Source organism: Lonchura striata, chromosome 1, assembly GCF_046129695.1.
Source record: "Lonchura striata isolate bLonStr1 chromosome 1, bLonStr1.mat, whole genome shotgun sequence".
Taxonomy (NCBI): Eukaryota; Metazoa; Chordata; class Aves; order Passeriformes; family Estrildidae; genus Lonchura; species Lonchura striata.
Window position 1 is genome coordinate 16,909,937 of NC_134603.1, and position 22,217 is coordinate 16,932,153.

The following is a 22,217-nucleotide window of genomic DNA, read 5'->3' on the forward strand; positions in this document are numbered from 1 at the left end:
AATATATCTCTACCATTTAGTCACACAGAGAAGCAAATATTTATTTTCCAAAGTCTGCAAGACCTTGAATTAGGACAGGATTATGTAGTATCAGTTAATAATCATGGTAAATGAATTAATTAATAACTGGAATTAAAGAAAATGATCCAGTCATCTGCACTGGCTATAGCTGGCAAACATGCATATTTCTGACTTAACCTCAGGCAGCAGTCAGAACATCCTCACTCTTGTCTAATAAGACCTCAGTAATGAACTGGAAGAAGATTTATTATGTGGAATATGCTGGTGGCTACATCCATAAGACTCATGTTTCATTTTTTGCACAAGTTTTGTCATCTCCACTTAGTCTGTCACAGTGGAGACTGGGGGATGGATGGTTCTGGGCAACAGAAGAAACTTGCAATTAAAAGACTGCATTTTTAAAAAAACTTTAATTCTATTTTGTTTTCCTTCTTGACTAAGCTACATAAAGCATTTTGCCAACATACTGTAGGAATGCAGGCAAGGACATCGTCCAGCATAAAAAGAATAGCTCCTTCTTATAGATCCCATGTCTCTTGACATTTAACTCAGAAGCTGCTTGTGTAATAGCTTTTTTTCCTTATGTTACGCTCTTATGAAGGAACAGTGTCTTCCACAACAAAACTTTACTCCTAGTTTTGAGATTTTTGCTGGAATCTTTTCATGATATAGTTCTCTTTTATATCATAAAGAGTAGTTGTGTTTTAAGAAGTTAATATAAAGCAGCACAACACCATGCAATATACAAGTGTGTATTCCATCTCTTGCAGAAATAGTTTTGTTGCTATACATTTAAAAGGTTATAATTTCTTCCCTGTTGTACTGCATATTTTATATATATCTATTATTTTGTTAATCTGTTACTGACTTAGATGGTAGTTTAAACCTTTAGTTAGGTGACATTTCCTAGTTAGCTAGGAAATAGACTGCTTTAGTTTGTGGCTGAATTTTAAAAAAACCCGATATTTTTAGACATTAATCTATATTTATATTTACAATTGAGAGCAAATAAGTAAAGTGATATTTTAATTATTTTGAGTTTAAATGCTGGTGATTCAGGTAATATCTTCTATTTCAGTATAAGATAAAAGTATGGAATGAATAGAGAAACAGTTGGCCTACAACAGAGCAGATTTTCTCAATGGGAATAAATGTGACAATAATATGCTCAAAATGTATCTGAAGTGTCTATCATATATTCAAATTGGACACCCTGGGAGGAAAGAAAGAGGAAAATTATTTTTTTTTACTTTATATGGGGAATAATATCCAACTAGGGAAGGTCATTGAAATAGATTTGAAGACAACAGCAGAAAGGTGAGTGTTTACTGCTGACCTGAAATCATGCAAAAACACCATCTTAAAGTATTGCCAATCAGAATCAAAATCTAAATGTATCACCAAAAGATTAAACAACACAGTTAAGGGCTCTAATAGATATTGGTATATGTGTTTCAGGAAAATGAAATTCTATTTAAAAGAAGGTAATAGAAAGTGTGACCAACAGGGTTTTGAGAAAAAAAAAAAATCAAAGCCTAATTTAAGCATTAATTTTGCAAAGTTTGCAAAGATTAAAAAAGTAGAAACTTACTAAACAATCAACAACAGGTCGAGGCCAAAAATATATTCAAAGGCAATGTTATTGAGGGGAAGGAAAAAAAAAGAAGGAAAAAAAAAAATCCTTATTTCTTCTATTACCTTACTGAGGTAACAGGATAGGCAGTGCATTGGAACTATTCCTTTGGCTTGAAGGAACCAAGTCAAAATAAGGAAAATCAATAAACAGAAGCATAGCAAGTTGCTAGGATAAGGCAGTCTTTTCTGTGTAGTTCTGAAAGAGATAGATATGAAGCATTTGAAGTACAAATGTTGACCTTGAGGTTAAGTTTGTCTTTCTGTCGAAGCAGTGGGGGGTGATGAATGTGTAGGAAATCTTCCTTGATGAGCAGCTTTCCAATTTTCACAGTTAGAAAATAGGTAGAAATTAGTTAAAAAAAAAAAAAGTACAACAAGCTGAAGAAAAATCAATATAACTTTTGAAGAGCAATGTGGATCTTTTTGGGATGTCTTAGCAAGCATATAAGTGAAATTAAAAAGAGTTGATACCATATAATTGAATTTATAAAGATGTTTGGCAGTGTTCCATGAAAAAATATTACCTTTTAAGGGAAAGTAATACAATGCATTATGATAATATTTGATTACAAGGTAAGAATTGAAAGTTATTGATGTGATATCCAGTTTTAAGTTATCTAGAAAAAATCAGTAAAGGAAGGCTACCAAAAAGTTCTCATACATATTTTTCCTATGAATTGTGCAACATTTGTATTGTTCCAATACAAATTCACATAAAATTTAGATGACAAAGTTCACATTATCACAAAATTTTGTAGTATAATCATATCTAGCATCAAATACACAGAGTGAAAGGTACAAAAATTTCACTTCTGTCAAGTGCAGATAAAATGCTTATATAAGAAATAACCCTAAGCATAGGCATGTGATGCTAATTAGATTTTGGCTGTGAAGTATCACAATATCACAGAATGAGTAAATTGGAGGGGACCACAGTGGGTCACCTAGTCCAATCTCCCTGCTCAAGCAGGTTCATCTCAGAGCACATGGCACAGAATTGTCTAGATGGTTCTTGAATATCTCCATTGAACAAGACTCTACAAGCTCTCTGGGCAGTGACCTGAAAGTCAGAAATTCTTCCTCATGTTCAGGTGGAACTTCCAGTGCATCAGTTTCTGCCCATTGTCTCTTGTCTTATTCCTTGGCACCACCAATAAAAGCCTGAATCTATCCTCTGTCACCCTCCCTTCAGGTACTGATAGAAATTGTTGTGGTCCCCTCTCAGTCATCTCTTCTCAAGGCGGAATAAACCCAGTTCCCCCATCCTGTCCTTGTAAGACAGATGCTCCAGTCCAAGATAAATTACCTTGAAATCATTATTACTAGTCTTTTGCAGCTTAGAAAAATTCTATCAGAATTATATTTAAGGACTTTTTTTTTCCCTCACACAACATCCTAGCCCATAAGATATACTCTGATGAGGCAGTGTTAACAAAAAAAATAAATGTAACATGAAAGTCGTATTTATTTCTTGCCTGCAGATATAGGAGAGTCTATTTCTCAGCACTTATAGTTCAAGGAAAAATAGAATTGAAGTTTTTATTTATAATCCTTAATACAACAAAATAAAATCATACATTTTTGAGAAATGTAATTAAAAATCTTCCCAATACTGAGAAATAGATCTATACATTATGCAGTCTTCAACTTGGTGATTTGAAATGTAGTAAATAAGATTCTGTGAGTTGCTGGTCCCTAGAGATCCCAGTGACATGTGTGAAAGATTCCCAGACACAAAAGTTCCATGAGTATTTTTCTTTTTTTTGTCTTCTGCATGTTTTAAATGTCAATTCTATATGATTTAATTTTATATTTTCAATTGGTATTTGTGCTCATAGCTGTTCATTGACCAGTTATTTTGACTATTGTTCCATTGTATAGTTCTTTATGACCCTATTTTCCTTTCTGTGTTTCAGGAGTCAGTCCCTTTTCCTAACTTTCTTGATTAGTTTTATTGACTTCTAATCTGAATGTATCATTAATTATGGATATTGTATTGTTTCGGTCTTTTTTTCATTTATTGTTCCAGTCTTATTTTCATTTCATTACCTTATTTTTCATTTTCTTTACTTCATTCTGCTTTAGTGAGTTTGAAAAGTGGGAATTTCTGTCTTTTTAACGTTAATTTAAAAGTCTGGGTGGCAAACCTAAAGAGCAGTGATGGACAAGAAAGCTGAGATTGAGAGGATTACAATGACCTCAGTGAATTTATCATTAACTCTCAGATCTCAAATTTAGAATTACAATCATTAACTATTCCTGCAATTTCCTTTTAAACTGCTGATGCACACACACTTAAAATATTTAAAATCACTTAGAAAAAAGTGATCATCATTTGGAAACCTAAAGCATCATTCTAGTATTGTAATATTATTTGCAGATGATTCAAGAAAAAGCTAATTCTTTGTTCCAGCTGTGATTCACTTTTAGTGCTTAAAAACTCATTTGGGTAAAAAAACATTCTAGAGACACAACTGGGCAGTATACAACAACATAAAGGGGTTTTGAATGGGCAATATACTCATTACAGAATCACAGACTCACAGAATCACAGAATCACAAGTTTGGAAGAGATCTTCAAGGCCACTGAGCCCAACCCAGCCCTAACACCTCATCTAAACTATGGCATCGAGTGCCACATCTGGTCTTTTTTTAAACACATCCAGGAATGGTGACTCCACCACCTCCCTGGGCAATGCATTCCAATACTTTTTCTCCCCTTTCTGTGAAAAACTTTTTCCTAATATCCAACTTATATTTCTGTTGGTGCAGAAGACTGTGTCCTCTGGTTCCGTCAGTTGTTGCCTGGAGAAAGAGACCAACCCCCACCTGACTACAACCACCTTACAAGAAGTTGTAAAGAGTGATAAGATCACCCCTGAGTCTCCTTTTCTCCAGGCTAAACACTCCCAGCCCCCTCAGCCATTCCTCACAGGGCTTGTGTTCCAAGCCCCTCACCAGCCTCCTTGCCTCCTCTGGACATGTTCAAGCATCTCAATGTCCTTCCCAAACTGAGGGGGCCAGAGCTGGACACAGCACTCCAGGTGTGACCTCAACAGTGCCAAGCACAGGGGAAGAATAGCCTCTCTACTCCTGCTAGTCACACCATTCCTGATATAGGCCAGGATGCCATTGGCCTTCTTGGCCACCAGGGCACACAGCTGGCTCATGTTCAGCTGGCTGTCAGTACCCCCAGATCCATTTCCATTTCCATGAGCACTGTCCAGCCACACTGTCCCCAGCCTATAACACTGCAGGGGATTATTGTGGCCAAAATGCAGGACTTGGCACTTCAGCTTATTAAACTTCATCTTACTGGACTCTGCCCATCCATCCAGTCATTCCAAGTCTCTCTGCAGAGTCATCCTACCTTCCAACAGATCAACACAAGCATCCGGTTTAGTGTTGTCTGCAAATTTACTAATGAAAGACTAAATACTCTCATCCATGTCATCAATAAAAATATTGAACAGAGCTGGCCCCAGCACAGACCCCTGAGGGACCCCACAGGTGACTGTCCCCAGCTGGATGCAGCACTGCTCACCATCACTCTCTGGCTTGGCCAACCAGCCAGTTCCTATCCAGCAGAGAGCTCCTGTCCAAGCCATGGGCTGCCAGCTTCTCCAGGAGTGTGCTGCAGGAGACAGCGTCAAAGGCCTTGCTAAAGTCCAAATAGAAAACATCCACAGCCTTTCCTGCATCTACCAGGCCAATCACTTGGTCATAAAAGGAGATCAGGTTGTTCAAACATGACCTACCCCTCCTAAACCCATGCTGGCTGGGTCTGATACCCTGGCCATCCTGTAAGGGCTGTGTGATGACACTCAATATGAACTGTTCCATTGCCTTACTGAGTATTGAGGTCAGACTAACTGGCCTATAATTACCAGGATCTTCCTTCCCACCCTTTTTGTGAATGGGTGTCACATTGGCCAGCTTCCACTCCTCTGGAACCTCACCAGTGAGCCAGGACTGTTGGTAAAAGATGGAGAGTGACTTCACAAGCTCATGTGCCAGCTCCCTCATCACCCTGGGATAGATCCCATCTGGGCCCATAGTTATAAATATCTAAGCAGCTCAGCAGTTCTGTGAGTGCCCCCTCCTGCATAACAGGGGGACCATTCTGCTCCCTGACACCATCTACTGACCCAAGAGAACAGTTGTCCTGAGGACAAGCAGTCTTCCCACTAAAGACTGAGGCAAAGAAGGCATTAAGCACTTCCACATTCTCCTCATCTGCAATTACCAAGTTCCCTACCACATCCAGTAGAGAGCAAAGGTTTATCTTACCCTTCCTTTTAACATTAAAATATTTGTAAAAACATTTTTATTATCCTTTACAAAAGTTGCCAAATTAAATTCAAACTGAGCTTTGACCTCCCTATTTTTTTTCTACATACTTCCTCAGAGACCTGACCCTCCTTCCAAAGATGATACATCCTCTTTTTACTCCGAAGTTCCTTTGAACTTACAGCCTCCCTAGCCCTAAAATAGTGAAAGTCCTAATACCAAAACAGGATCCAGAAGCTGATATAACTTATGAGCTCCATAGTAATAAGTAGATTCCTTGTTCTGTGAAGTTTGAAATGAACTCATAAAGTTACTGAGTTCTGAGAAAGCTCATAATTTAACTTTCATCCCAACATTTTTTGTTTCTTCTGCTTAGAAGCCATTGTCATGCTCTTCATCACATAATAGAAATGATTCTTAAACCAAATAAGCAATGAAATCTCATTTAGGTATGAAGAGTGCACAGATTAACAAATAAAAGTAGGCTATATGTAGGCTATATGACCTTCAAAAAGGAAAAAAAAATTCTCATTGGAAGGGATGATTATTTCTTGTGAAGAGATCTGTAAATCCTTACACATTTTTGATTCATGTTTTCAGATGCATCAATCTCAAATCTGCTATTGTTGCTAAAATGTGTTGAGCTTTGTTAATCTGTGATTTATTTTTACTTCTACACATCTGTCATATAATGCTCTTTTCCTCTTGCTATCTTAATATACTTGAAAAACTCTGAAATGGTCTTCCCCAGAAGACTGCCAATTTTCTTTTCTCTTCTTTTTTATTCATTTAGTATGTTGGCAGCTAAATTGTTTTAAAATCATTGTTCATTTTCCCTCAGAATTTCCTTAAATATCATGTCAAGTCTGCTGCAGGCAGTTGACTTGAAAAGCATGTTTAAACTCATATTTAGTTACTTTCTTTCAGCTGTGGAAACTGTACCACTGGTGTGCTCTTTCAAAGGAATGAAGCTGTGCCAAGGCATAGGCTGACTGCAGAGACCTATTCCACCACCACTGTTTATCATAAGTGAGAATGTTTCACTGAAAAGATCTTTATTCTAGCACAAAAGATGCTAGAAAATATTTTCTCTTATTTCATGGCTCCATTCTCAAAGCCTGCTACTTTAATTCCATTTTATTGGCAAAAGAAAACAAATCATTAAATGGAAAAACACAACATTGTTAAGTGGATGTTTATGCAGTGAGAGACTCCTGGAAAAATATCACATGGTATTCTACTGGTTTTATCAATTGGAGCAGTAAGAAACATGAACAAGAGGAGCTCCAGCTTCCATGGGAACAGCAAGACAGGGAGAACTCAGATCCCACCCCTTGTTCGAGAGGCAGGCAATGTAAGAAGTTTTCGTCATCTGCACACAGTTCCTTCATAACAAAAATATTAATGCATTGAACATCACTTGAGACTCTAGAAGACTATACCACACTAGAAATTAATGTAATCCACTGCCCTCTGTTGAAGAAAGCTTTATTTCAGGAAGCTATTTCCTGCAGTATTAGCAGAAAAATGAAGAATTAAAAATAATAGTCTGCAATTTAGCTATTTTAAATTCAAAATTTACTAACGCATCTGTTAAACAGTGATTTAAAATTTCCTCTCATTTAAGATTAATTTTAATCAGGTTATTTTTAGTTTTGTTTATTAACTATTAATATGTTAACAATACTTATTTGGTTACTTATTTGGTATCTGATTATGCTATGGAATATTTTGACATTTACATGCCACAGGCTTTGATAATAAATAATTCATGATGTGCAGCTCTACCCTGACATTTAAAAATTGAATCATTATATTGAATTAGATTTTGGGTTATAAAATTGGAAATCTGACTCTTCAAATCTCCTTTAATATTCTCTCTAGGACTTTGAAAATTGAAATAGGAGCACATAATTTTTCATTTATGCTTGTTCTTTGCTGGTCACCTAGAATGGACTTGAATTTAGTAAGATAGGGCAGAAACAGAAATTAATTGCAGTTAATTGCATTTGTTCAGAAAAATATAGGAAAAATAAACAAGAAATTTTTAAAACTGATAATATTTTGGATATATGAATAACAGCCAATATTATGAAAGAACTATCAAATGTGAATCCATTCTACAACACAAAAAAAGTAGGATTTTGATCTTCTACCACATCTCAAAAAAAATAATTTCACACTTTTCTTACACTTGGCTAAAATTAGTAAATTTAGTAAATTAATTTTAAGCAACATATGATTTTAGCACTTGAGAAAACTGTATGGAATTTTTGAAAACTCCGTGCATTCCAGTTCCTTAAGGAAAAACTGGATAGAACTGATATTTATAATTAATCATTAAATTGAGAGCAAACATTGTTTCTAAAGTTAGGATTCCCCTGAATATAGATGTGTATCTCATAATCAGCTGTAAAAAATCTGCTTTTTGTATCTTCAGAAAACCATCTAGTTTTCTCTTAAAGATTTCAAGAAACAGAAACTGAATGTACAAAGTTATGTGGCTTATTTAGCTTTAGTGGTAACAGTTGATGAGCTGTTAAACAAATTTACATATAAATAATTTGATAGTGTGTTTAACTGCATTTTATGTATTTATATAAAATTTATATAACGTCAAAAGTATTGCTAAATTTTCTGCTGCTTCACTTTTTTTAAAAGAAAGAGGCACTTTCCTCTTGAAATGTACTTCTTAAAATGTATCTAACTGTGTTTCTCTGTTAATTATCTGCTATACAGATTCTTATGTCTTTGATTTTCTTCTTACAAGATATATTTTATTGATTATACATCTTTTAGAAAACTTCAAATATAGGTGTAGGTTCTCGGGGATTTTTTTTTTAGGAATTGCTGTTAGGTGTTCTCCCACTTTGTACTTTTTTTATTCATAATCTTTTTTCTTTATGAGTTCCCCTTCTAGAAAATACTAAATAACCCATCATGCCATAGCAATTGATTTGTGGGTTTAGCACTGCCAGCACCAAAAATATCAGAAGACTTCCTTGTAATCTGAGAATCAATTAATATGGATAGATCCATAACCAATTATAATAAATAATGTCTCTTGTCTACTTCGATATCCTGAACCCATTGTGACAGATATTTATATCTCTGTTTCTTCCAGGAATCATGCATAAATGTAATAACTTCCCAAAAGTATTTATGAGGATATCTAAGATTATTATACTAGAATTGCTGGCAATTATTTCTCTAATCTTTATCTAAATCTACCACATCTTCAAAAAGTGACTGGATGGCTCATGTTCTCATTCTTCTCCTTTGGAGACTAAACCCCCTCCTAGTGTTTCAAAACTTTGTGCTAATATGAAAGTAGAACTTTGTTTGTTTAAATGGCAAAAATTTGATATGATGTTCTTACTGAAATTTCACTGCTCTTAAATGGAACAAAAATGTTACTTTCTATGTCTACATTAAAGTCTAGCTTAGATATATCTTTTTCTACAGCAATGTTTCATTTAAACTCAAAATGTATCTTTTATCGTTTAAATTTTTCTTCAACAGTTGCTAGCTGCTTTTGATCTTGCCTTTCTACAATTGCTAATACTTTTTTAAAGTTGCTACTTAGGATTTCTCTGGTTTTTCTTTTCCATTACTTTGTTTTGGGGGTATTGTTTGCTTTTAAATAATGCCATTATTTCCCCATTTTCTGTTAATGATTCAGGGCCTGCTTTTCTAAATTACCAGCTTCTTCTGGCCTGTTTTGATTAATTGCACTCAAATACTTTTACATATATTAGCTTCAGTTTCTCTCTCATTTTTTACATCAGTTTTGATTGCATAGTTAAATTCTGTTGTGAAGACTGAAGAGACTACAGTACGGAAATCTATATTCTTCATTATATTTTTTTCTTTCATGCTGCTTTTCAGCATTATGATGTTGCACTGTCTCTCTTTGTGTTCCTGGTGTCTTTTTAGTCCTAATGTATTTCTGCTTTTCAAGTAGCAACTAAAACATACATTTCTATATCAGATTGTCTTTTACATATTCATTGTATTATCAAAGCAGCTTTAGGTTCTTCATCAGCTTCACATTTACAGACTGATATCCACAATAAATATATCTGTAATTTAGAACTTTAGAATAAATATCTACCGTTTTTATATGTTACAATGTCCTTTGCATTAAAATTATTTTATAAGGTCATATATCAGTCACTGTATTAGTTTTCTTTTTACTTATAACCTCTACAAGCAATCATTGCCACTGAAAAATCTCATAATTGGACTACAAAGGATAAATAGAATGATATTGTATTACATAAGACTAGGAAAAAAACATTCAATGATTTAATATATGTGGAAGTTTGGACTAGTATACAGTTAATTTTCTTCACAGTAGCTAGTAGGACCTGGATTTTTGCTGGTTTGGTAATACCAGGGGATTTTCATTATTGCTGAGCAGTGCTTATAGAGAGTTAAAGCCTTTGATGCTCCTCATACCATCCCACCAGTGAACAGCCTGGAGAGACACAGGAACCTGGAAGGCAGCACAACTGGGACAGCTGATCCCAAATGGCCAAAGGGACATTCCCTACCTTATGGCATCACTGTTCAGCAATAATACAGGAGGAAGGTTGGCCTGGGGCCACTGATGAGTAACTAGCATGGTATTGGTTGATTGATGGTGAACAAATGTTTTCATCAGCATTACTTCTCTTTCATGGGTTGCATTCTTCTTTTATTTTCCTTTTCTTTACTATTTTCACTTTTACCCTTTCAATTCTCATTCCCCCACAAGGGGAAATGAGCAAGCAGGACTGTGTGGTATTTAGTTTACAGCTGGGGTTAAACCACAATAATATATTACATTTTATAAACATAAATCATGTTACTAAGTTATTTTTTTTTCTGAACCTACTTATTTAGATGAAATTATTAATACTACGTATCTTAGACTGCATTTTGATAAAGTGATGCATTAGATAAAAAGTCAGTATCCCATTACCAGCTCTTCAAGGCATTTTTTCCCTCCTTTTCCAGACTGTATACACAGTTGTTCTTAGTTTTGATTTTATTTGTAGCTATGTAATCAAATTTATCTCCATGACATAAAGCCATATTGTGCCATTCATTTTTAAGTAGTGTTCCCCATTGATTCCATTGAGAACTGCTGCTTAAAAATGGATGGTGCAACATGACACTTAAATCTGCAAATACAATTAAATTATATTAGATCTTAGCTGTGAAATGCAGAGAAAAATGAAACCCCACAATTCCAATAAAGATTTGTAGGGAATGGGTATGTTTATTCGCAGCCTGGACACATGTGGGAACTCATTGCCCTTCAATGGACATGTGCACCTCTGAGAACTCCTGATCCTTTTTTATTACCCTGACTAATTTCCATATGCATAAAACTTCACAACAGGTTCATGCATATTCATTCTGCTGATTTCACATTACACTTACAGCAAGTTACACTTGTACTTCAGTTTTTGTCAGAAGCTACAGAAGGAACTCCTGGATCACTCTGCCCTGTCTGTTTCAAGGTCCAAGGAGTCTTTCTTATCTCTTCTGTAACTGGGAAAACTTTGCTAGTGCTGTAGTTACTAGCCTAAACAACATATTTCACTTATGTTAGCAAGCTCAAAGTGGTACATTTCACCTAAATCCAAATGGATTTCTACCCTGTTAAGTTTTCACTCTGTCTCACCTGTAGGAGCTAGAAAGTAGGTGATCTAAAAGCAAGAGTAGGAATTAAAAACTTCAAGCTGCATTAAAAAAAAAAAAAACCTTGATAACAAAAATATTAATTTTTAAAGGAAATTAAGAGATTTGAAACTGATTTTCATGCTTAGGTAGTCCATTCCTCACTTTTTTCTTACTAAACATTCACCTTGTGCATTATTTCTTTTGGTTAAACTGCAAAGGCCTGATGAAAAACATATAAGCAATAAGCACATGACTGGGGTTTTTAACACTGTATGGTTTAGCTGGAGGCACAGAAAATTTTACTTTATAGCAGTAGTTAGGCATAGATTACAAGAGCCTATTGTTCTACTGGATTATTTTTCCCTCTGTGGTTTTCAACTACATTTCTTTTACAGCTACTGAAATCTGAGAAAAGATGTCACTCTGATGGTAATGCATTTTATATTGCATTCTCTATTTATTAATACACTGCCATAATTAGGTAGAAGGTAGTTCTATGACAAAGGTGAATGAATACTAATGATCAAGGTGGGTAATCTTCCAGATTAAATGCTTGCCCATTTATATACAGAATGGGTGATACTCTTATTTTTGTGATAGGGTTTGTCAAGGGCTACAGGGGATGCTATTTTACAAGGCAAGATACCATTAGGTTCAGCACACACAGGAATTTTTGCCATTGATGCTAAAAATGTTTCAAGGAAATAGTGAGCAAGGCATCAACACACTGATCTTTATCACATTCTTACCATAGTCAAGTTCCTTGCTCTCCCACTGGTGCTTCATTGCTGACCCTGGAAAGCAGGACAAGGGCAGCATACTACATAACATTTTGGTGAATAAACTAGAATAAGCTAGATCATAAATAACTACATAAGGGAATACAGTGTTTCAGAGTCTAAGCAAACATTATTAAAAAATAATGCAATACTATTGGAAAATCATATTAGAAAATATCAGTTACCTCTGGAAGGTTGTTTTGGGTTTTTGTTTTGTTTTGGTTTGGTTTGGTTTGGTTTGGTTTTGTTTGGTTTTTTTGTTTTGTTTTGTTTTTTTTTTTGTTTTTTTTTTGTTGTTTGTTTTGTTTTAATTATTTTTTTTCTGGTTGTTTGGTTGGGTTATTTTTTCTGCAAGATGTTTTACATTCCCAGGGGAATGGTTCTCAGCATTTGTTGCATTTTTTATTTTTTTGTTTTTAATTAATATTTGTGGGTGTGATGGGTTTGCTAGATTTTTATTATAGGTAGACAGAGCATAATAATTAGACTAGTTGATTTTCACAACTTAGAAGTATTTGACTTTCTATTAATAAGGAAACTAAATAAATCCTTGCACTATGAAACTGAAACAAAGACAGTGAGTTCTACTTAGCTGAATTAAGCATATGTGAAAGTCAATGGATAACATGGTAGTAGTGGAGCTTTTACGCTTTACACCTATCCAAACAACTTGATGCTAGCTGTTTTCTGGAGGAAAAAATATATGTTTGCATCAAGTTAATGTTTACAGTTCACTGTAACTATAGTTTCATGTCCACCTGTGATTTCTGAACATTAATCTTCAGTGTCGGTCAGGGTAAAATCTCTTCTTGAAACTTTTTGGAATTTTAAATTAAACATTTCCCAAAATGCAAGGAAGGAAATACAGTCAGGGAGCTCTCTACATTTACTAAAGTCTTCCTCCTCCCTGACATGTTCAGAATTGTCTTGGAGGACCATCCGTTTGCTATAAGAGTTAAATTATTCACTACCTAATGATTTACAATATTTAACGTTTTCTCAGCTTGTAAAGATCAACTGGATGCTTATGTCTTGAACCAGCTTCCCTTAATATTAGTTGTTTTTGAGATCCAGGATGTGAATTCTTGTGAAGACAAAGGAGTCATTACAGAAGCAGTTGGAAAACAAGGGACATAATAAGGGGAAAAGTAAACTCAGAAAGGGCTGAGTGAGAAAATCTAGAATGAGAAGACCAAGGAAAGAAATTCAGGGAAAGAAATACTTAACACAGGTATTAAATTCTTACTCTGGTATACGCAACATGCAGTTGCATATACAACTGTATGTTGCATATGCCAGAGTGACAAATAGTTCATGTGTAACTCCAGTCTGTAATGAGCGCATTGTAGCAAAGGCTGCAGACAACTCTTGTTGAAAGACCTGATACCTAAAAGATCCTCACTGGAAATCCTGCTTCAGACTTGTACTGTGTCTCTTCTCCCCTTGTGTGAAGAGATGTATGCCAGCTACTCTTGTGTGAACATATGTATCCCTGTTATAAATCCAATGCAGATGTAACTTTCGTGGGATTCAGTATGTGGGAAAAATGTTTAGATGTTTCAGACCAAGTGTCATGTAAATATCTTAATTATCAACTGTAAAAGATAATGGTATTTTCTTCACCCTTTAGAAACTTGGAAATTATTTTAACTATAGTTCAGTATTAGTGAGAGCTCTCAGATTTTTGAAGGTGCTAGATATTTTTTTCTTAATTTGCAAAAATTGTTTGGTTTAATGACTTTTAGAGATCTATAAGCATTTTCCAATGAAATTATTTTGTATTTTTTTTATCAGCTGTCATAATACTACCTTGCAAGTATCATGACATATTTTGTCTAGATCTGTAACATAGGTAAATATATTTTGCTGTGGTTTAAGTATACTAGTATAAGAACTGTTTTTTACAATTAAGATAATGCCTTTCCTAATTGCATAGCCTGTAAAAATAGAAAAGAAACAGGGTATATAAAAATCTTTCTTTTTCTTTATAGGTAAAGGTACACTATATGCTGGGGATTATATTTAGCTCTTTTATTTTAAGTACTGCTTTTGTGTACAAAGATTTCAAGTTTCATTAAAGGTGAAATTATGTTCCTTTTTGTGTCAATGCAATTGACTTCACTGGAATTGTTTTTTACTCTAAATTTGCACATTATTTATATCTGCTGATTAGGAAGGTGTAATAGTGATGTGAGCTCTAGAGTGTGTATTGGGGATTGTAGCTTAATTGTTCAACTCACACACAGTAAAGAGGAAATGGAGTTAGGAATGATTTTATTTGACAATCTTATTTCCCTTATTTTAATGCTTTTGTTGCTTATATTCTTCCATATTCATTTCTGTTTAACCCAAAATCTGGAATAGAAAATTTTGAGTGCTTAAAAGCTGGTAAGCAGATCTGTTTTTATCACGAATATTTGCCACATTTAAATAGTGAAGGTTTTTTACTTCATGTTTTTCCAGTATCTCATGGCGAATAAGTCTCTACAAATGAAGCTCAGCCAAGACACTCACTGCTTCTTGGAAAAAGTCACAGTAGTTCTATTATCTAAATATGTTTTCACAAGAGATCATGAATTTCTAATATTTCACATGGTGGGGGATTGAGGGAAGGCACTGAGGTTACTTTTAGCCACAGAGGGCAATATTCTGTGTACAAGTGGAAGTCAGTGCTTGCTCCATGTGTCAGGGTGTGTGCCCATGTGCTCGCTGTACTGCGCCTCGCCGACGCCTCATCCTGATGTGGGTCCTGATGGATTTGCTTAGCTCCAGTATATCTGGAGCATGTGTGTGCATGTGCCACATCTGCCACATGAATACACATGTGCACAAGCAAGAGTCGAGGCCGTTCTGTTGATATATTTCAAATACCATGACTTTCACAACGATCCATTAAATCATTTCCAAATTGTAAACTGTAGCAATAGCTGCCATCTGCTCCTGTTTCAGGTGCACAGCCTGCCAAACTCTGAAGTTACACCATACTGAAAGGAATCCATGCTAATGCAAATTGCATAAACCTGCTCTCAAAGTGTTGGGGCCTTAACTTGCTAGAGTTTAAAGATGTGTTCTTTTCATGGTATACTCCACCAAATATTTTGTATGAATTAACTAAAAGTAGTGTTAAAATATGTAATTTGTAGCTATACTAATAAATATCTTGAATATAGTATGATGAGTACTGAGATAAAGTCTTCTGGAATAGTAGTAAGAAAACTACCTTTTTCTTATTTAATATAATTCATGAAGTATTAACGTTTTGAGATAATACAACAAAAAAAAAAAAACAGATGTGTTTAGCAAATGAAACATTGAGTACTACTTTATTTATAAATTCATGTCCTAACAGGAAATAAATTTGTTAAATAGATAAGTTAACACTAAACTCATTAAAAATGTTTTATAGTCCAAAGATAAAAATTATTCTAAAGAGATGCCATAGTCTTGAAAAGAGATTAGGGTTAAATCTAAATTAAAGCCCTAAATTACAAAGTCTCTGTGACAAGCAGATAATAGGAAACCACTAACATTGAATAATGTTTCACATATATGCACTTGTACATCTGATGAAAAAAAAAAAGAAGAAATAACACTGTTTCTTGCTTGACATTTTTGAATAATGCCAAATACTAGGTTTTGTTATAAACCTTAGAAAAATACATTGTTGTGGTAAAAAGCATTTGTATCTATCTTCCATTTGATCAAGTATTATGGCTGTGGTAGCATAAACATGATGTTTCTGTAATAAATAAAAGTATGTGCTCATAACTTTTTGTATATAAAGTTATAAGTAATTGAGATATAAGTAAGTGGTACATCATGTTCAGTCAAGAAAACCTGACCTTCTTATATCAGTAGTTGTAGACATTGTTTTGTATGATGAGTGTATTGGCATGAGTAAGAATTTACTAGTGTGCAGAAGGGCTGTATAATCTATGCTCTTAACATAGTATAAAGCATCATAGGAATGAATAATAGTTTTGTATGCTGTAAATAATAGCATACTGCATATAAACCACATCATTACTTTTATTAAGATGGTTTATAAATTTTAAAGAAAAAAATAATTGATCTGGAAAACTGCAGAGTGCCATCAATTCTCATTTGATACATGAGAAAATTGCACATACTCGGTATGTCACAGGATGTACGCATTCAATCCAGTGTAGAAGTGTAATAAGATTTCCTGTAATATCATATACCAACATACAACAAATGCACCTGCCTGGGGACTCTGCATCGCTCTGCTTTGTGACACAATTTAAACTGATTTTTTAATTATATTAAATTTTTTTAAACCAATTATCTTCACTTTCTAGCACCCTGTGGAAGCCGATCAACAGGCTCTGAAGGGACTGTATTATCACCAAACTACCCCAAGAATTATAGTGTTGGTCACAACTGTATTTACTCTATCACTGTTCCTAAGGAATTTGGTAAGTAGATCTAGTCTCTTTCATATCTTTTTATTGCTTGGATGCTTTCAACAATTCTGGATTATTTGTATGATTGCTTTTACATAAAATTATTAATGTGAATAAGCTCTTTTAAGGTGATACTTCTATTAACACTTTTATCATTTTATAGTGCATTACTTTCTCAAAACATGTTTGCCTTTATCTTTTGAAATTAGTGTTCAGTATCTTTGTCTCACTGTGACAACTAGCATGTAACAGAATAATACCGTGTAGCTAACCAAATATATCAGTGGCACCACTTCAGGTTTCTTTTCACCCAGGGTCATGTGCCCATGCTCTAGAAAGTAAAGCATAGCTCCAGTAAGTCAATGTAAGCATGTTTATCTTAAATATTTGGTAGTGCTGCTCTTTTACCCCTTGGGTTCTCTGCATCATGAGGCAATGGCATAGTCATTATTGACAAATGAAATTAGAGCAGCAGGTGTCTGCTTGGGTTTTGTAGAATCTCTTATCCTCCATCAAAATTCCACTTCCATACTAACATTTTTTCTGTAGATTAGACAAATATATTATTGGTGTCTTCTGTCCCATACAAAGACAGTTTTACCTCCCTGGATTTATTAATTATTCTATCTCACTTTATTATTAAATGTCTGTGATAACAGCTGATGGGATTTTTGTCCACTTTGACTTCTTGGTAAGCAGTATGACACATATTGAATATCATTTAAGCTTTAAATATCCATGCTGTAGATTTTTGCTTGGGGAAGCAGGACTTCATGACAACCCCTAGCTCACTCTTCAATTTGTCAAATAACAGGTGCCTGGGGATGGGTATTTCTTTACCTTCCTTCATGTTGATTCTGCAAACATCTTAGCCAAATTAAATACAGTGCTTTGGCTGCTGTGTGTCCATCTGCCATACTCCTGATATCTGAACTCCCTTAATATCCAATTAGTTTGTTCTTAAGTATAGTGTAGAGGTGTATAGACTACTACAGAATAAATAGGTTTTTAAGAGTATTGTCTCCTAAGTCATGCCAATTTCTCCTTATTCCAAAAACATTAGAAAAAAAATAAACAGATGTGCATAATTCTTGTTTTATTTCTAGCTATTATAAGTATGGACATTTGACACAGCTAATTGTTTCTAGATAAACTGTAAAGTTTATATCCTCCCATTTTCATCAAATCTAAAGTTAGTAATTTAATATCATTATACTGGTACTTCTTAATTTATGAAACAGATGTCAACATGTAAAGACTTAAAATTACTACAAAAAAAGATTCAAAATGTATAGTTTTGTGATTTCCAGAAATAAAGCCAGATTTCCCAAAACAGCACATGAAAATGGGGAAGAATCCCACTGCTCTGCATAGTTACTTCAAATAATTTGAGAAATACTGGTTTTCTTATGCAATAAGCATTATTCCTTAATAACAGTATTAAGGAATTCTGTTTAACTGTTTCACAGTGATTAGACAAAAAAATTGCTGATGTAAAAAAAAAAAAAAAAAAGCTTAAATATGCTTAATCTTAGTATACAAGGATTCATTGACATATTGTGGAATATAGATGTTATAGAATACCTAAATGTTTTGTCTTTCCTACCTTCAGATAGACCTTTACTTTTTTCTTGTATTTAAATAGTGTATTTTGACAATTAGTTCAGGTACCTGTAGAATATATCATGGATGATATTTGATCCACTTTTGTGAATGCAGGAAACAAAAGTGTGTTAAAAGAGAAAGGAATCTGGTAATAGCCACTCAAAATTAGGATGACATGACACATTGAAACAATACAAAACAGTTATTTCTGTTTTAGCTGGGTTTTTTTCCAGTGATACTCATACAATAATAAGAAGCAGAATTCCTTGCACCCAGAATGTCACATTTTAAAATATGAGTCTTTGTTTGAGTTGTACACTGGTGTGCAATTTTTTTTGTAAGTTATTAATATAGATTTTTCCTGATCTGGGCTTTTTCTGTAATCTATCTTTAGTAAAATTATTGCAGTAAAAATCATTAAGAAAGGCAAGTAATTTTCACAATGGATTTAACTGAAGGTTTTTACATTTGATGTAATTATTTATCTCAGTCTGAAATTTTACAGTAATGAATATGTTTTATCTAATAGCTTTTACGTCTCTCTCATCAAAATTTATTTAAGTACAGTTTCAGAGAAGAATAGCCATAAAATTGCAATGCTGAGGTCTTTCAGATCAATTTTAGTAAGTATAATCTTTATTCCTGTAACCCTCTTATTTTGAGTCCTAATAGAGGATATTACATTAAGAGTATTCACTTGCAATTCTTGGTATGTAGGACTCACTCACTGACAAATGGTCACAAAAAAATCTGGCTTTTGTGGAAAAAGACACCAGATTTCATATTTAATTCAATTGTTAATACGCACCACATCATGTAGATTTGACAGAGATTACTCACAACAAAAAAGAGTCAAAATAACCTTTTTGAGAATGAAGGGGTGTGGGAAACCAGGACTCCTATGTGACTAACCAATATGATTGAGCAGAAGCTGTTTGTTGTTTACATTATGCACTTACAGAATCCACAACTTCTGCACACGTTGATCATGCGTTTCTTGGTTGGTGCCTCTATCTTGCCCACGCATTCTGCACACACTCTTCAGAGTACGGGATTGATTACAGCCCAGGCAGCTCACAGCTCTCTGGTATCCAGTTCTTTCAGTCTTGATATTGTGTTTCTCAGCCTCTTCTTTCTTATTTTAGAGCAGTTTATGTCTCTGTAACCTTGATGCATGCCAGAGGGTTCTGATAAGAACTACAAGCAGTATGGCTGGAACACAATGTGGTCTAAGTTGCTCAGATACATAGCTACAAAGGGGTACTCCAGCAAAGCTGGTGACATATGATAATGTGATCTTCCTAAAGGAAGCAGCAACAAAACTGTCATCTTCTCTGTGGCTCCAGCTTTCATTGTGAAATACAGAAATCAAATATTTGCTGAATGTAAGCTCTTCAAGAAATATTTTTGGAATCCAATACAGTATATGAGAACTTAAAACAAAGAACAGTTAGGGGAAAAAAAAAAAAAAGTGAAAACCTGGTCAAATAGAGACAAAACCCACAAACAATGTAATATCATATTCAGTGTGTAGAAGGGAACTCATTGGTCTGGATTAGTTTTTGATGGACTGAAAAGAAAACCTATTTCATCTGCAGCTTCTCAAGTTCTCAAGTCAAAAATTCTGTGGAAAAATAATTCCAATGTGGATTTTTCCCAGTGTTTCATTATTCTGTCATGCAGAATCACAGTTGTGATATTTCATACCATGACAGGTTTAAGCTACAAGATAAATGATTCACAAAAGCACACAGTGTGCCACAGGCAAAATCCTCTGTAAACATGGAAGTCTCAGCTTCTTTGACACTCTCCCATTGGTATTTTAAAGTGATGTAATGATTGTTAATTGTTCAATCCTGAAATACAGCTTTGGTTGCAATTAAAATTCAGATATTTGAGACTTTATTTATTTTCCCTGATGGACATGACCTAATTTGTATGCTCTGCTCTGTATTATGGTGTCATCTATACTTCTTTTTAAATTACTATTTTTAACAGTAAAATAAATTTGATATCAGGTGGCCTCAGCAAATGGCTTTCCTTTTTGTTAGAGCAAAAGATAGATTGAACATATACGGTAAGGTATTTAAGTGTGGCTTTGAGCTATGCAATCAGAAAATAAATATATTTTCTCATTGCCATCAAAAATTATGCAATTTAAAGCAGAACTTTCTTTTCCTATCTTGAAGCTAAAATATTAATTGGGAAAATGTCTAGTTTCTATGGAAACATTCACTTTACATCTACAGAAAAATATAATATTTTAAAAATTGAAAGAATTTTATTGATAAGACTGATATTTTGGGACAAGACTTAGAATTATGGCAATGAAGGTAGATCCAGTTTGCTTACTGTAAACAGGGAAATTTGATTCCACTATTCTCTTCAATTTCAAAATAACTGGCTTATATTCACAGACACATTTATGCCATTTTCAGCTTTTATTTATGTCTTGAATTTCTAGGAGACAGACCTGAGTTATTCCATAATTTTGTTGCTAATGCAACACAGGAAACAAAGAAGTAGAACAAAACATTTGAACTTTGGGATTACTGTTAATTATTATTATTAATAATATCCTTGAAAGAATATTTTTTTTACCAATTACTGGAAGATAAACCTACAGATTTTATTCTGGCAGTGAAAATACACACTGAGAAAACAATGGTGTTATCATATGTTTCCCTGCAACAGTCATGTTTTCTGTTAGACAGCTCACTGCATCTACAATTGTTAGACACCTTAACAGTTGTGTCACAGTAAAGTTATTTCAGTACTGTTTGACTTTATTACAAACTCAGTTTACATTTGGAAAGACAAAGATAGGCAAGGACAGATCATAAGGAGCAGAATGTGCCAAATGGCAAACTCACATCCAGAGGAAATGAGAACCAAATATTTATTTATTATAGTACTTAGCTGAATTACAGTAAAACAGCTATTTTAATAACTTGAATCCATCCTCACTGCTGTGTACATCTTAATATAATTTAAGAAATGTGGCAGATGCATATGGACTGACATTTTTAAAATGTGGAGGATTTAACTTTCCATCTTAAGTAAAAATGGATGGAAATGTCTGGCTAAATAGCTAGCATCAATATTTTTAAGAATAAATGAAACAATTATTGAATTAAGCAATACTTTGCTGAAAGGGAGATAGAAATGAAAGAATATTATCTTAAATATCAAAATGCCACCATAGGCAGGAATCTGATTCTGCTCCTACCCTCTTTTTATAAAAGCAACTACTTCAAATTCTGTGAGACTGCACTGTTCAAACAATGATTACTTGTCAACAAGACAGAGCAAAGCCACAAAGACTGGTCCAAATGCTTGAGTGCCCAAGTGTATAAAGGTTCAAGACACTAACTTCAGAAGAAAGAGACAGTGATCCAGCTTGTACCCTGTATTTTGTGAAAAATTAAGTCAGCTCACCTTTCCTTCCCAAAAAGAAAATAACTTCAAATCAAAATGACTTCCAAGAAAAGGGACCATTTATTTATTTACCTTTTTAATGTAACCATAATACTATTTTTAAAGAAAAAAGTTATCTATATTCTTGTATTTGTTCACAAAATTTTTTGCATAAAAACTGACTATCACAGGGCATTTCATATAAAAACTAAAAATATTTTAAAAACAGGTATCACTTAATCCATAAATTTAACAAAATCCAATTTAGTTGAATAATTCAGTTTTCTGTTTTGTTTTCTCAGCTTTCTAAAGTAAAGAGTGAACATCATGGAATACTGAGGATGTATATGCAAATATTTATTGTGAACAATAG

The 22,217-nt window shown here is 34.0% G+C and overlaps 1 protein-coding gene across 2 annotated transcripts in view; it reads left to right on the forward strand.

Moving 5' to 3' along the window:
- CSMD3 (CUB and Sushi multiple domains 3) overlaps nt 1-22,217 on the forward strand; it is a 581,291-nt gene that overhangs the window by 418,429 nt on the left and 140,645 nt on the right. For both annotated transcript variants that reach the window (XM_077782368.1, XM_021546425.3), the window contains exon 32: nt 16,718-16,834. In XM_077782368.1, the coding sequence (XP_077638494.1) occupies nt 16,718-16,834 (117 nt within the window). The remainder of the gene's footprint in view (nt 1-16,717; nt 16,835-22,217) is intronic.